The 16,390-nt window shown below is 35.5% G+C and overlaps 1 protein-coding gene across 3 annotated transcripts in view; it reads right to left on the bottom strand.

Annotated features, from left to right (window-relative positions):
* Window positions 1-14,850: 14,850 nt before the first annotated feature.
* Window positions 14,851-16,390, bottom strand: part of LYRM7 (LYR motif containing 7) — a 222,989-nt gene continuing 221,449 nt past the window's right edge. For all 3 annotated transcript variants that reach the window (XM_032592779.1, XM_032592783.1, XM_030317479.1), the window contains one exon: window positions 14,851-16,192. In XM_032592779.1, coding sequence (XP_032448670.1) covers window positions 16,122-16,192 — 71 coding nt within the window. In that variant the 3' untranslated portion in view covers window positions 14,851-16,121. The remainder of the gene's footprint in view (window positions 16,193-16,390) is intronic.

The raw sequence follows: 16,390 nt of genomic DNA, 5'->3' as shown, positions 1-16,390 counted from the left end.
CACTCCAGTCTGCTCCTATAGCTCAGCTTCAATCCAGCTTCTATGAGAGGCAGATTTATTCTTTAAACCTATTGCCTCCTCTCTTTCTCTCTTTTCTCTCAAGCTAGGTAAAGGGAGTTTCTGTTAATCACAACTAAAATATTTCTTTATTTTTATTTTTGAGACTGTGAGAGAGAGAGAACAAGCTAGCGAGTACAGGGGAGAGTGGGAGAGAGGAAGAGTGACAGAATCCCAAGCAGGCTCCACACTCAGCACTGAGCCAATGCAGGGCTTGATCCCACGACTACCAGATCATGACTCGAGCCATAAATCAAGAGTCAATATGCGGGGCTCGAACTCATGGACCACGAGATCATGACCTGAGTCAAAGTCGGATGCTTAACTGACTGAGCCATCCAGGTGTCCCCACAACTAAAATATTTCTAATAATCTAGTCCACACATCTCATTGTATAGTAAAAGAAACACAAGTCCAGGGATGATTAATGATTTGCTCAAAGATCCCATTTTCAGTGACAGGGCTGTGACTAGAACCCAGTCTCCTCCCATTTTGGTAGGTTTTTCTTCAGGTGATCCTAGATAGACATTTATTGAATGAATGAATAAATGACTCCATGAATGAATTCACCTTGAATCTCAGCATGTGATTAGCTCTTTTCTAGTGGGTTTGCTCTCTTCTTTTGGTCTGAATAAGTAACAAACGGTCTCTGGGATACTTACTTCCCAGAAGGGAAAACGCTCAGCTTTAGAGTTGTGCTTTTCCTGCTCAAGAAGTACGAGCTAATTATGGAAAGGCCTTATTTGGTATAGCAGATTCTGTGCACTGACCAGATGTCTCCTTCAGAAGGAGTCATTCATTTCCCTAGCTCCTGGGAGTGCTGACTGCTGAGGGTTCACAACTATTGCTCTTGCTAGTTGTTCGATTGAAGGGAATTGCCTCAGTCAGGTTATGCCTCTTCACCGGGATCTGCCTGTCCTCAATGGCTGCTGATGCCAGGAAAGGCAAGTCTGGTCCCCTTGCCTCAGCTCAGCACAATTCTGAAGGCCAGTTCATCTCCTGGCCTCCTTTGCAGCTGTGTGCTAATTCCACAGCTCTCTCCGTCAAATCTCCCATACTCCCTCAAAGGGGTTATTCCTGAGAACACTCCTTAACTTAAATCTCCTACATGCACAGTCTGTTTCTCTGGGAATCTTATCTATGACAGTAGTACCTTCACTGTTACCAGAGCAAAATATAAGAGGATGAAAAATGCTACATAAAGCGATTTGTGGCAGAAAGCTTAAGATCTCGCAAAGTTGTCCTCTCTTGGAAACAAAATCCTGGGGTGCCTGGGTGGCTCATTCGGTTGAGCATCTGACTTCAGCTCGGGTCATGATCTCACAGCTCGTGAGTTTGAGTCCCACATCAGGCTCTGTGCTGACAGCTCAGAGCCTAGAGCCTGATCCGGATTCTGTGCCTCCTTCTCTCTCTGCCCCAACCCACTCGCATTCTGTCTCTGTCTCTCTCAAAAATAAATAAACATTTAAAAAAAAAAATTAAAAATAAATAAATAAATAAAAATAAACGTTAAATTTTTTTAAAAAGTCCTACTTTTTTCATTCTAATTGATATTTTAAAAATAGTGTTAGCTGTGAGTTATTTTATAACTGTTTACTTCTTTAAGATATTAAAAGCACGTCATCTTATGTTTTTATTGTATTTTACCAACCACTTTCTAATAAATTACTTTTTATATACTTAAAACTTTTTAATCCCTATATAGCAGTAATTACGCTCCAACTGCCTCCTTCCTTGCTGGTCTTCCCTGATAGATTGTCTTGTCTTTGAATCTCTAGCACCTATCTTTCAGATTGACCCTGAGCAATTCAGTTATTGTTGGTTGAAAAAATAAAAAAGATCGCATTCAGTTGAAATTAGGAAAAGGATTATAGCAGGAAAAAGATTCATAAACTGAAGGCCTGAATCACATTTCGTTGAATAAGATTCCTTATACTCAGAAGCCTTGATATATTAACATTGGATTGTCAGACAATTGGATTAACATTTTAGGAAGTTGTTTGTTTCTGGGGCACCTGGCTGACTCAGTCAATGGAGCACGCAACCCTTGGTATCAGGGCTGTGGGTTCAAGCTTCACTTTAGCTGTAGAGATTGCTTAAAAACAAAATCTTAAAAAAAAAAAAAAAAAAAGAAACCTGTTTGTTCCTAGAAAAAGTATCTGGAATTCTCAGGCAACATGTGAACTAAAGCTAATACAGAATTTAACCATTCCACCAACAAAATGCTGAATGAGATTCAATTTCAATTAACTTCAACTTTTAATTTTGAAAAATTTCAAAGCTAAAGAAAAGTTCAGTCTGCTTAAAAAAACAAAAAAGCCCTCCAAACCTCACCTTTTTTCTTTCTTCCCCTCTTTGACTGTCTTAATGAACTCATGGGTTATTTCATTTTAAAATTTTTATTTAGGGGCGCCTAGGTGGTTCAGTTGGTAAGCGTCCGACTTCGGCTCAGGTCAGGATCTCACAGTTTGTGAGTTCGAGCCCCACATCGGGCTCTGTGCTGACAGCTCAGAGCCTGGAGCCTACTTCGGATTCTGTGTCTCCCTCTCTCTGCCCCTTCCCCACTCATGCTCTGTCTCTCTCTGTCTCTCAAAAATAAACGTTAAAAAAAATTTTAATAAAAAAAATAATAAAATTTTTATTTATTTTTATTTTATTTTTTAAAGTAGTTTCCATACCCAACATAGGACTCAAACTCAGAACCCTGAGATCAAGAGTCAGATAATCAACCTACTTGAGCCACCCAGGTGCCCCAGAATATTTTATTTTTAATTTATGTATAAGTCCATTATAGTATAATTGTTATTTTTGACCCATAAATTGTCCCAAACTTGGAGCTCCTGGGTAGCTCAGTTAGTTAAGTATCCAACTTCAGCCCAGGTCATGATCTTGGGGTTTGTGGGTTTAAGCCCCGCGTCAGGCTCTGTGCTGACAGCTCAGAGCCTGGAGCCTGCTTCGGATTCTGTGTCTCCCTCTCTCTCTCTGCCCTTTCCCCGCCCACACTATGTCTTTCTCTGTCTCTCAAAAATAAATAAACGTTAAAAAAAAAAAAAAAAACTGTCCCAAATTTGACTGAAGAGTTCCTTCACTCTGGCTTGTGGGTCCTTCTAACATTACATCATTACTCTTTTAGCATTTCTTTGCATTCTGGCTTATATTACATGCCTGAGCTCATAGGAAATGAAAAGAAATTCCCATTTGCTAGAAAGAAAAGAGAACTGAAAGTCAAAGCAGATTGTAATCGTAAGGTGACACTGAGGTAGCCTAAAAGGCTGTGAGGTGACCTGGAAATAGACCTTACTTAATAGCTAGAGGCTTAGATTTTATTTCCAGCATATCACAGGTGATGAGTCCCTGGACTTGGGTGTAACAAGGAGTAGAACTGAGATCTCTGTATAAAGCAAGTCCCCTTCAAAGTACCATGAAAAAGGACTGAAAAACTATTCATAAGGCCAGAGAGAGAGAGCAAAGATCCAGGGACTCTGGGTGGGGGAAAAACATCACTGGTGAGAGAAGAAAATCACCATGCCATTCACTGATTCAGGATCAATTCTAAATGACCTGAGTGGAATGGAAATCTCCAAGTTACTCTTGGGGTACCTGGCAAAGTCACGCATAAAATCTCTTTGGAGGTACACTCCCATAATTTACAACTCCACATTTGATCATAAGAGAAATAACAATTGCCATTCAAGATATACACATTATCAAAAAACTATAAGACACATGAGGAAAGACTGTCAAAAACAAAAAGGAGTATTTACAATCTAGACAGATGATAGAATATTCTGAGAGAGACTATAAAATTAGTATTTTTAAATGATGAAAGATATAAAGAACTAGGATTACAGAACAAATCACTGTGCAAAAGGAATAGTGTATTTAATATAAAAACCAAACATTATGACTAGAAATGAAAAATAGTCACTGAAATTACAAGAGAGATGCGTGGGTGTTAATAAACAACAGACCAGATACTGATGAAGAAAGTGATAGGGAACTAGAGCAGATACTAAACCAGTAAAACTGAGCAAAGGACCAGAATGAAGCACAATGAGAGACGCCTAATAGGAGCCCCCACTAAGCAAAAAACTGTAGAGAATGTTTGTGAGTTAATGAAAATATAGGGGATGAAAAATTTCCAAAATTGAAGCATGACATGAATCTTCAAAAAGATGAAGTACACCAAAGTTGAGTAGAATAAACAAAAATAAAATCTCTACCTAGAATACCAAAGAAAACACAGAAGTCTTAAAATCAATCATAAAGAAAGGACAGATTAGCCAAAAGGGACTGCAATTAGATTGCTAATAAATGTCTCAGCAGTAAAATGAGGTTAAAAGACAACACCATCTGTGAAGTGCTAAGGAAAAAGGTGCCAACATAAAATTCTTAAAAAAAAAATTTTTTTTTTAATGTTTATTTGTTTTTGATAGAGACAGAGACAGAGCATGAATGGGGGAGGGGCAGAAAGAGAGGGAGGCACAGAATCCCAAGCAAGCTAAAGGCTCTGAGCTGTCAGCACAGAGCCTGTCGCAGGGCTCAAGCTCATGAACCTCGAGATCATCACCTGAGCTGAAGTGGGACGCTTAACCGACTGAGCCACCGAGGTGCCCCTCAGCATAAAATTCTGTACCTAACTAAACTTATTCAAGGAAAAGGCTGAAAATAAATACTTTCAGACACAGATATTCATTGAAAAAACTATTAAGAACGTATAGAATAAAGAAAGTATACACATTCAGAGGGTTATTTGGGTCTATCTCTGTGTTCTATCTTCTGGTCAACTGCTACCATTTTTCAGTTTTTTCACCAACACTACACTTAGAATCACTATGACTTTATAGTATTTTTTAACAGCTTTATTTTATTATAACTGACATATATGGTAACTACACATATTTAAAATGTACACATGAAATTTGTACATACATGTGCATGCATCCATCAAATCATCACTACAATCAAGAAAATGAACATATACATCACCCTCCAAAGTCTCCTCATACACGGTTTGAATTCCTCCCACCATCCCTCTCCATGCCCTCATCCTCTGGCAACCAATGATCTGCTTTCTACCACTATGGATTAGTTTGCAGTTTCTAGAATTTTATATAAACAGTATCATAAAATATGTACTTGTTTTTGTCTGGTTTCTTTCACTTACAATAAAGTATTTTGAGATTCATCTATTCGTTGCATGTAGCAATAGTTCCTTTCTTTTTATTCTAGAGAAGTATTCCTTTGTACCAAAGGAATATACCAAAATTTATTCATTCATCTGCTTCATGGACATTTGGGTTGTTTCTAGTTTGGGGCCATTACAAATAAAGTTGCTATAAATAAGGTTTTATTTTATTGAGATATAATTGACATATTAGTTTCAGGTGTACAATGTAATGATTCAGTATTTGTATGTATTGTGAAATAATCACAATAACAATAAGTAGAATAACAGTAAGTCTAGTTAACAGTCACCACCAAACATAGTTGCACTATCTTTTCTTGTGATGAGAACTTTTATTGTCTTAATTAACTTTATTAAAAAAATTTTCGAGGGGCGCCTGGGTGGCGCAGTCGGTTAAGCGTCCGACTTCAGCCAGGTCACGATCTCGCGGTCCGTGAGTTTGAGCCCCGCGTCAGGCTCTGGGCTAATGGCTCAGAGCCTGGAGCCTGTTTCCAATTCTGTGTCTCCCTCTCTCTCTGCCCCTCCCCCGTTCATGCTCTGTCTCTCTCTGTCCCAAAAATAAATAAAACGTTGAAAAAAAAAAAATTTTCGAGACAGAGAGCCCACAAGTCAGGGAGAGGGGCAGAGGGAGAGAGAGAGAGAGAGAGAGAGGGAGAGAGAGAGAGAGAGAGAGAGAGAGAATCTCAAGCAGTCTCCATGCTCAGCGTGGAGACTGATTTCATGATGGTGAGATCATGACTTGAGCTGGAATCCAAAGTGGGATGCTTCACTGACTGAGCCACCCTGGTGCCCCGTGATGAGAATTTTAAAAATTTACTTCCTTCGGATATTTGAAATATACAATATTATTAACTATAGTTAATGTATAACTATATAATATATATATCTATAATTTATATCTATAATTTTTATATATTATATATAAATTATATAGATAATTAATGTAATGTTGTACATTACATCCCTGTGATTAATTTTTTTACAACTATAAGTTGTACCTTTTGACTACCTTTGATTACACATTTTGTCCACCCCTACTCTTTTCCTCTGGCAACTACCAATCTGTTCTCTGTATCTATAAGTTCAGTCTTTTTGTTTTCAGAGTACACATATAAGTGAGATCACACATTATTTGTCTTTCTCAGACTTATTTCACTTAGCATAATGTCCTCAGGGCCCATCCATGTTGTGGCAAATGGCAAGATTTTATTCTTTTTAATGGCTGAATAATTTCTCTCTATATAATATAAATACCTGCACCACATTTTCTTTATCCATTCATGCACTGACAGACACTTAGGTTACTGGAAATACACTGCAATGAACATGGGGCGCACAAATATCTTTTCGAGCTAGTGTTTTCCTTTTCTTTGGATAAATACCCAGAAATAGAATTGCTGGATTGTATGGTAGTTTTATTTTTAATTTATTGCGAAACTTCCATACTGTTTTTACAGAGTGGCTCCACCCATTTACATTCTACCAACAGTGTACAAGGATTTCCTTTTGTCCACATTCCCACCAAAACTTACTCTTGTCTTTTTGATAATATCCATTCTAAGAGATATGAAGTGGTATCTCATTGTGGCTTTGATTTGCATTTGACTGAACACCTTTTTGTGAGCACCTTTTTGACTGAACACCTTTTTGTTGAGCACCTTTTTGTGTACCTGTTGTCCATTTGTATGTCTTCTTTGGAAAAACATTCAGATCCTCTGCCTGTTTTTTAAATTGGGTTGTTTTTTTCTTGCTCTTGAGTTAAGTTCTTTATATATTTTTGGATATTAGCTCCTTATGAGATATGCTTTATAAATATTTTCTCCAATTCTATAGGTTATCTTTTCATCTTGTTGATGGTTTCCTTTCTTGTGCAATATAATATAAATAAGTCTCCACGTGGATAAATGCTTTCATTTTTCTTATGTAAATACCTGGATTATACTGGGAGTATATGTTTAATTTCTTAGTAGTTTTTCAAAGTTGTTCAGCCATTTTGCATTCCCACCAGCAATGTATGGGGATTTCAGTTCCTCTAGATCCTTGTCAGTCTGTGGTATGGTCACTCATTCTAATTTTAGCTACCAGAAAAGGTGTATAGCAGTATCTAATTGTGATTTTAATTTCTAGTGACTAACGTTGAGCATCTTTTCATGTGCGTATAACTTAATTTTTTTGATAACTTGATAATTTTTTCAAATATTTATCTGTTTCAAAAATTAGCTTGTTCCCTGATTTTGAGTTCTTTATATATTTGGGATACAGATTCTTTATCAGTTTATGATGTGTGAATATTTTTTCCCAGTCTGTGGGTTATCTTTTCATTCTCGTACAGTTACCTGTCACAGAGCAAAGTTTTTTAATTTTGATAAAGTCCAGCTTATTTTTTCTTTATGTATGGTGCATTTTGTGTTATATCTAAGAAATCTGTGTCCAATCCAAAGCCAAAAAGATTTTCTCTTGTTATTTTATGAAGTTTTACAGTTTGGGTTTTATATTTAAGTCTATGACAAATTTTGAATTAATTTTTATATATAGTGTGAGGTATGGATCAAAATTCCATTTTTTGCATATGGATATCTAATTTTACTCTTCTGTTATAGCTGATTTAGCTATTTATGGACCTTTATTATTCCTCATAAATTTCTGAGTAAATTTTATTAGTTCGTCAAAAAATCCTATAGCAATTTCAACTGTGATCACAATGAATTTAAAGATCAATTTGGGTAGAATCAACATGAGCATAACTTTCTCCAATTATTTCATTGAAATTCTCTTGCCTAAGGGATCAAAACCACCTTCATGCTTCTAAATCCTACTGGAATTTTTAAATTGCAATTACACTGCAATCACTCCCTCTACAATGAAACATTTTTTTCACTTGGCTTCCAGGACTGTACACCCAGGGTCAAAAACTTGTTCTGTATGGGAACAGATAGCAATTTTAGGTTTTATGGATGAAATTACTCAATGATGGCATTATAGTATGGAAGCAGCCATAGAAAACATGTAAATAGACAAGTGTGGTAGTATTCCAATAAAATGTTACTTACAAAAAAAGGCAGTGGGTCAAATTTACTCTCTGTGAGCCACAGTCTGCCAACCTCTATTCTACCTTCTTTTTGTTTTCCTCCTACCTTACTGGAAATTTTTCTGTCTCTGGTGCTTGTTGTTATCTCCTTAATCTCAACGCTGGAGTATCCCAGGACTCAACTTTCCTTTTCTATCTAACTTCAATTTCTTGGTGATTTCATCCAGTATTATGGTTTTAAGTACTTTATCTATATTAATGGTTCCCAAATATGTTATTTCCAGCCCAGACAATTTCTTGAAATACAGAGGTTACATTTAATGTCTTATTAGTATCTCCATTTGGATATCTAATAGGCATTTCAATCAATACATGTCTAAAACTAATTTCCTGATTTTTCACAAACCTAGTCTGTTTTTAACCATAGTAATTGATGGCAACAATGTATTTCTAGTTGCTCAGGCCAAAACTCTTGGAAATTATCTGACTCCTTGTTGTCTCACTTCACATAAGAACACCATGAGCTCTATGAAAATATACCCAGAATTGTGCCCCTTCTCACCACTATCATTGCTGCCACTGTGGTCTAAGCCATTATCACCTCTTATCTAGATTTATTCAACAGACTTCTAATTCATATCCCTGCAATCAACCCTGCCCCATAGTCTATTCTCAGCACAAAAGCCAAAGTGAGCTCTTTAAAACTTAAAATCAGATATCACTTCTCTTCTCAAAATCATCTAATGGCTCTCATTTGATAAGAGTGAAAACCATAGTCTTTGTAATAGCCCAAATAACCTGGCATCTACTCCCCAGCTCTTTCTATCATATCATTTCTATGACTGCATCTACTACTACTCTTTCCGTAAGTCACTTTCCTCCTGTCACTGGGCTTTCTTCCATGACAATAAGCATGAGCCAGTGTTAGGAACCTTGCACTAGCAGTTTGCTGTAAGGGAAAACTCTCCCCTTACATATATGTATGTCTAGATCCCTCATACCCTTGTCTTTGCTCAACTATCACTTTCTTGGTGAGACCTTCCCTGATCACATTTAAAATTGCAACACCTTATTGTTCCCAGCTTCCCTATCTCCCTTTCCTGCCTTATCTTTCTCCACATTACTTATCACCTTCTAATTTACTTGTTAATTTTGCCTATCATCTGTCTCTCACCTCCATAAGTAAGTTTCCTCAGGGCAGTGAATTAGTGAATTAAAATATGGCAGTCTGAAAAAAAAAAAATATGGCAGTTTGAGAAAGATTTACATGTAAAGTCACTATTTATAAAACTATGAGTGTAGGGGAACCCATGTGGATAGTAACAGATAAGCTGTTGCAACCCCAGGCCTGAAAAGGAAACGGAAGCTCTTATGCAAACTGGAAGGCAAGAACTGTACAGAACCCACCTTGAGAGAAGCTTTGAGGATAGTACAGCCTGAGGCAACTTCTCAGGGATACAGTCAGAAAGATAAATAACTGCCCTCGTTTTCCTCCCTCCTAATATCCTGCCAGCATCCCCCATTAGCCGAACCAACCAAAAGTCAGAAAGTACAGAAGCCACTTGGAGCTGGTTTACACAGTCAGTCCTCACAGAGGAGGCTGAGACCAGGGTCAAGAAAGGCTGAGAGTGGATCTAAAATAACAAATAGAAGACAAGGCAGGCATTTTTGTTACTTGGGTCCATGTTTGTATCATACAATAGGTTTATAGTAAATGAGTGTCTAGGTCTCTGTTCAAAAAAGAGGGAATGATTGATTATGCCAACTGCTACTGAGAGGATGAATAAAATAAGAACTAAAAACTGACCTTTGGATTTCTAAGTGGAGGTCACCAGTAACTGGGACAAGAAGGGTTTGATTGCAGTGGTAGGGATTAAGCCTTGAGTGGGGTCTGTATAAGATAGAATGGGGAGAGAAGTGCTGATAAGGACAGTGTTTTCTTAGCAAAAACTGCAGAAAAATGTGGTGTTGAAGCTCAAGGGCAGAGGTGGGTTCAATAAAGTTTTTTTTTTTTAACAAAGGAAATATTCCGGAATGTTGAATGCCATTGAGAACAATCCAGTAGAGAGAGAGGGGGGGAAAAAAAAGATTTGGGGGAGAAGAGGGATAATTGTAGAAACCAAGTCCGTAAATAGCTATGTCCTTAAATGATTCTAATATATTGTAACTTGAGATATGATCAAAGTTCTTTTACACGTAATCAGAAAAAGGATGGGCTATCCAATAAATGATCCTGAGGCAAAATTTTCCCATAAAAAAGGCAAAACTAAATCCCTCTCTCATATATAAAAAAAATAAATTCTAGATGGCATTAAGTCCCAAATATAGAAAGCAAAACCTTAATGTTCAGAGGAAAATGTTTTAGAACATCTTTATGCCTATGGAGTATAAAATATTACTTAAAAAGGTACAAAAGCAAAATTAATAAAAAATCTTTTAAAATGGATACACTAAAATAAACTCCCATAATACAGGTTGATGATAAACAGTGTTAAAATACAAGTCACGTTATGGAAGAAAGCATTTGCAGATAACAAACACAAGATTAGTACCCAGAACATATAAAAAGGATTAGTGAGAAATAGCCAGACAATCCAAAAGAAAAAGGAGGACACAGGATATGAACACACATTCATAAAGGAAAACTGTAACCACCAGTAAGTACAAGATGATCTCACCAGTAATACAGAAATCCAAATTAAAACATGATACCATTTCATGGGGCACCTGAGTGGCTCAGTCGGTTGAGCGTCTGTCTCTTGGTTTTGGCTCAGGTCATGATCTCAGGGTTTTGTGGGTTCGAGCTCTTCACCAGGCTCTGTGAGGCAGCATGGAGCCTGCTTTGGATTCTCCCTCCCTCACTGCCCTCCCCCACTCGTACTCTGTCTCTCTGAAAATAAATAAACTTAAAAAAAAAATGATACCATTTCATATCCAAATATTTGACAAAAATGTAAAAAGTCCTATATAACACTAACAGTGAAGATATGGAAAAATGGGGCTTCTCATACAGTGTTGACTGGAATATAAAGTGGTACAACTACTTTAAAGAACAATTTAAGAGTTACTTGGGTGGCTCAGTCAGGTGAGCAACCAACTCTTTATTTTGGCTCAGGTCATGATCCCAGGGATGTGGGATCGAGCCCTGCCACTGGGATCCATGCTAAGTGTGGAGCCTGCTTAAAATTCTCTCTCTCTTCCCCTGCCCCTCTCCCCTGCTTGTGTTCTCTAACATTAAAAAAAAAAAAGAACAATTTAAAAATTCTAGCAAGAATTGAATATGTACATACCCTATGACTCAAAGGTTCTGTTTCCTTGTGTATATTCAGGTAAACTTTGGGTGCAAAATCCACATGCTGGAATCTTTGGTAAATTTGTTTGCAATATCAAAAAACAAAACAATACTACTGTTCATCAAGAGACATGGATAAACTAGTTTATTCTTACAATGGAATAAGACATAAAAGTAAAAGACCTAGCTATTTATGCAACAAAATAGATCTCATGTAAAAATTTTTTTAAAATAATCTCTAAAACCTCATGTATGATGAAAATAAGCTCGAGAACACATAAAGTATAACACCATTTATTTTCATTTTAAAACCACAAAACAACACTATATATTGTTTTGAACACATGCACATTTGGTAAAAGTATAAAAACAAGTATGGGAATGATATCCATGAACTGTAAAACAGTAATTATACCTGAAAAGAGACAGGCGAAAGAAAAGAGAGGTGGGACTTTAACTTTTTAAGATTTTGTGACTCACAAGGAAGGAGCTCTTTAAACAAATATGGCAAAATGTTAACATCTGTCAAATGTGGGAATTAGGCTCATGAGTGTCTCATACACTAGATGCTGATAGCTGAACTATTTCATAATTAAGTTTTAAATAAGTCACTAGCAGCTTAAGTACTGTCCTTTAAAAATTATACATTGATACACTCACTGTAAAAAATATTTAAACATGCAAGTTATCCTAATAAAAATCCTCAATTTATCAGTCCTTTCATCAAATCTCATTTTCTTACCTACCTACACTTGGCCCTTGAACAACATGGGGGTTAGGGGAGCTGAACTTTGTGCAGTCAAAAATCCACATATACTTTTGATATGCCTCAAAGCATAACTAATAGCCTACTTGTTGGCCTTAACAGTAACAGTTGATTAACACATATTTTATACAGGCATTATATACTGTATCCTTTAAAAAAAAAAAGCTAGAGAAAATATTAAGAAAATCATAAAGACAAGAAAATACATTTATAGTATTGTACTCTATAAAAAAAAGTCTATGTATAAGTGGATCTGTGCAGTTCAAGCCTTTGTTGTTCAAAGGTCAACTGTAGTAACAATTAAACATGTATATTTCTATTCATTTGTATATACAGTAAAACCTTGGTTTACAAGTATAATTCGTTCCAGAAACATGCTTATAATCCAAAACACTTGTATATGTAAGTGAATTTCAAGAACCATCGGCTCAGTTGTGATCATGTGACATTCGGCATCATGTACTACACATACTGCAGGACATTGCTCGTTTATCAAGTTAGTATTTATTAGAAATGTTTGCTCGTCTTGTGGAACACTCACAGAACAAGTTACTCGCAACCCAAGATTTTATTGTATATGCACAAACCTGTGCAAAGTAGTTCTTTTGTATGTAAATGGATTCATAGAGAACATATATTGTGACTTGCTTCTTTCAGTTGACAATATATATATTTTGCATCAATTTTTGAACTGCTGTGTAGTATCCCAGAACTCTATTTCCTTTAATTCCCTGCCCCAAGTTTGGAAATTTAGGCTATTATCAATTTTTTTTAATTATAAATAATGTTACAGAAATTTCTGTAAATATATCTGAGTATTCATTTATTAGCACTCTTGTGTGCTATTGACATAAAGACTGAGCAATATATTTATTTTAAATTTTGATGTCAATTTTCCTTTCAAAAAAGCCCTATCACTTACATCCTTTCCAGAAATATGAGATTGCCCATTTCCTCACACCCTATGACCTTTAAAAATATTGGGTATCTTGAGCTTCTTTAGCTTTTGCAAATTTGATGAACAAAATTGTTTCGTTTTGTTTTAATTTACATTTCTCTGATCACTAGTGAGGCTTAATATTTCTTCTTCTGTGAACTTTTAATTTACATCATTTGATCATTTTCCACTGAGTTATCTTTTACTGAGTCATAGGAACATTTACATCTTACCTATCTTTTTAATGTTTACTTTTGAGAGAGAGAGAGACAGACAGACAGACAGATCTGAAGCACACTCCAGGCTCTGAGCTGTCAGCACAGAGCCTGACATGGTATCTGAACTCACAAACTGCCACATCATGACCTGAGCTGAAGTCTGAAGCTTAACTGACTGACCACCAAGGCGCCCCACATCTTAACTATTTTAACCATTATGTTGGTAGCAAGTATCTTCTGTAAACTTTATTTATAGTAGCTTTCACAGAGTGTACAAGTTATATATTTTTATTTAGACAGACTTCCAATCTTTGGGGATTTTGATAGGTAACATTTAAAGAACTGTTCACTTCCATAATTTTCAATTGTCCCATCTAGGAACATAGTATATCTTTCATTTTTTAAGTTACAGCTTTTTTAAAAAAAAGTCTATTTCCTTTTTTTTTTTATTTATTTTTGAGAGAGTGTGTATCTATCTGCTCAAGGAGGACAGACAGAGACGGGATAGAGAATCCCTAACAGGTTCTGCACTGCAGTGCGGAGCCCAGTGCAAAGCTCAATCTCACAAACCATGAGATCATGACTCAAGCCAAAATGAAGAGTCAGCAGCTTAACCGACTGAGCCATCCAGGAACCTCTAAAAAGTCTATTTCTATTTTATAGTTTTGTTTGCTAATATAAACAGGATCTTTTCTCTTATATATCTAAAACATGTATCTTGGAGAAAATCTCAAAGCCACTATTTTAATAAAATAAACCTATGAATTATTAACCTCTATTGCTCTTAATGGTAACTATTAAAAAAAACCCTGTTGAGATATTTAAATTAATGTGAGTGAAGAATTGAACAAGGGAATTAAGATTAAAGAGAGAAAGCTAAGAACTGCTAAAACTGTTCAATAATACGGAAATAATTAAAATATGTTAAATTAACCTAGGTCAGGCAACTTTCCTTAAAATATATAATATACTTAATGAAACAGTAGTAAGTCAGGCAAATTACCAGTGATGGTATTATGACAATTTTCAGCACACTTTTATAAAGGCAAATTTCAAATAGCAAACAACTTTTATTTTTATGTAGGTATAATTTCCACATAAGTAACAAATATACATGGGAGATGAAAAACTAACATAGCAAATCTTTTGACGTGTATAAACCATTTCACAGAGTACTAACTACTCTCCTCAAAAGTATTAGAAGGCATTAAGGATAGTCGATGGCTTAATGTTAAGTATAATATGTCTTAAGGAATTTAGACAAATCTTTGATTTTCTAAAATTAAATTATTTTATTATGTTTTAAAATTAAATTACGTTAAAACCTAACATTTCATATCCAGAATGGATATATCCATGTTTTGCCAAAAAACAAAGCTTGCATCAAGAATCTTGCAAAAATTTTACGGGTGCTTGGGTAGCTCAGTTGATTAAGCATCTGCCTCTTGGTTTCAGCTCTGCTCATGATCTTACAGTTCATGGATTCGAGCCCTGTTGTCAGAGCAAAATCAATTTTGGATTCTCACTCGCCCTCTCTCTCTCTCTCTCTCTCTGCCCCTCCCCTGTTTGTGCTCTCTCTCAAAAATAAATATTAAAGAAAAAAAAGAATCTTGCAAAAATTTAAAACTCTGTATTGTTATTGGGAAAACTTATCAGGGAATTAGGAAAGAACACACTGTTCACTAAGAACACAGAATGGTAAAGACACACAGATAAAAGAAAAACAAGAAGATTATTAAATACAATTTTATAATTCCTACCATTAGAGGGTACAATGACAAACTGTTCTGTGGTATTCCCAATCTTGTCAGGGAGGGATGGAACATGTGGGGAAAAAAAAGCCATTTAAGTTTATTGATTAAAATGGAAAGAATGGAGCCATGTATTACATTTTCATTATAAAGTCTAGCTATGTCTAAGTACAGCTATTTCTACTAAGGCTATATTATATAGTTTGATCAAGGGTCACTCCTTCCTAAAAAAATTCGGATTTATTCCACAGTGATCCTAGGTGATTTTGATATTTTATTCATCTATCTTCAGAAGACTTATGAAAAAAAATGTCTTTACAGGAACAGAGAGATACTCTGTCTCTGAAATGAAAGTGTATAATTATTTGTTAGAATAATTACAGAAATAATGTCAATGCTTTACAGGAAACAAAGGCCACTTTCTATAGAGAGTTGGTATATGCTATGATTTTTTACTAATTTAAGGTTTGTGGGACTAATCATAAATTTAATCCAATAATTTTAATCTAACAGTTTCATTTCACATGGGAGGAAAACCCACCAACTTGTCAAAACACTGCACTCTTAGTTATGGTGAGACTAAAATACTCATCAAGGTCAAAGAGAAATGAGTATGACATGCCTCCCTAAGCGTTCATTTTACTTTATAAACTTTGATTTTATATGCAAATTACAGGTCTTCTTATCTAATGCTGTCTAGAAATATTTAACTATGTTCTGCAGTTTTCAGCAATGTTCATTTAATGTGAAATTTAATTATGATGCAATACTTCATTCATTTTCAACAGGCCAGTTCTAAGAGGAATATTTCCATTTCCAAAACTTTTGCCAGAGTTATATATTTAAGATTAAAAACTACAAAGCTTGAGTTTATCCTAGAAAACTCATTTTTTCTGAGTTGGTGCATCACAGTATGGCACATTTTCTATAAGGAGTTCTTTCCTAGGGACCAATTCTGAAAGAAAAACAAAAAGAGTAATTGACGTCATGAAAATGAACATACATTCATTTCCCCCTAAACTTTTTAACAGTAAAATATTGAATTTTAAGGTAGATCTTCCATAAATATTTGAGTTAATTTCTAGGGTGAAGTCCTTGATTTTAAATGGAAACTGTTAACAGAATTCTCATTTCAGATTATCTTAAAACATAT

The sequence above is a fragment of the Lynx canadensis genome, chromosome A1 (genome assembly GCF_007474595.2).
Source record: "Lynx canadensis isolate LIC74 chromosome A1, mLynCan4.pri.v2, whole genome shotgun sequence".
Lineage (NCBI taxonomy): Eukaryota > Metazoa > Chordata > Mammalia > Carnivora > Felidae > Lynx > Lynx canadensis.
Note: the sequence above shows the minus strand (reverse complement) of the source record. Positions and strands in the feature narration are given on the sequence as shown.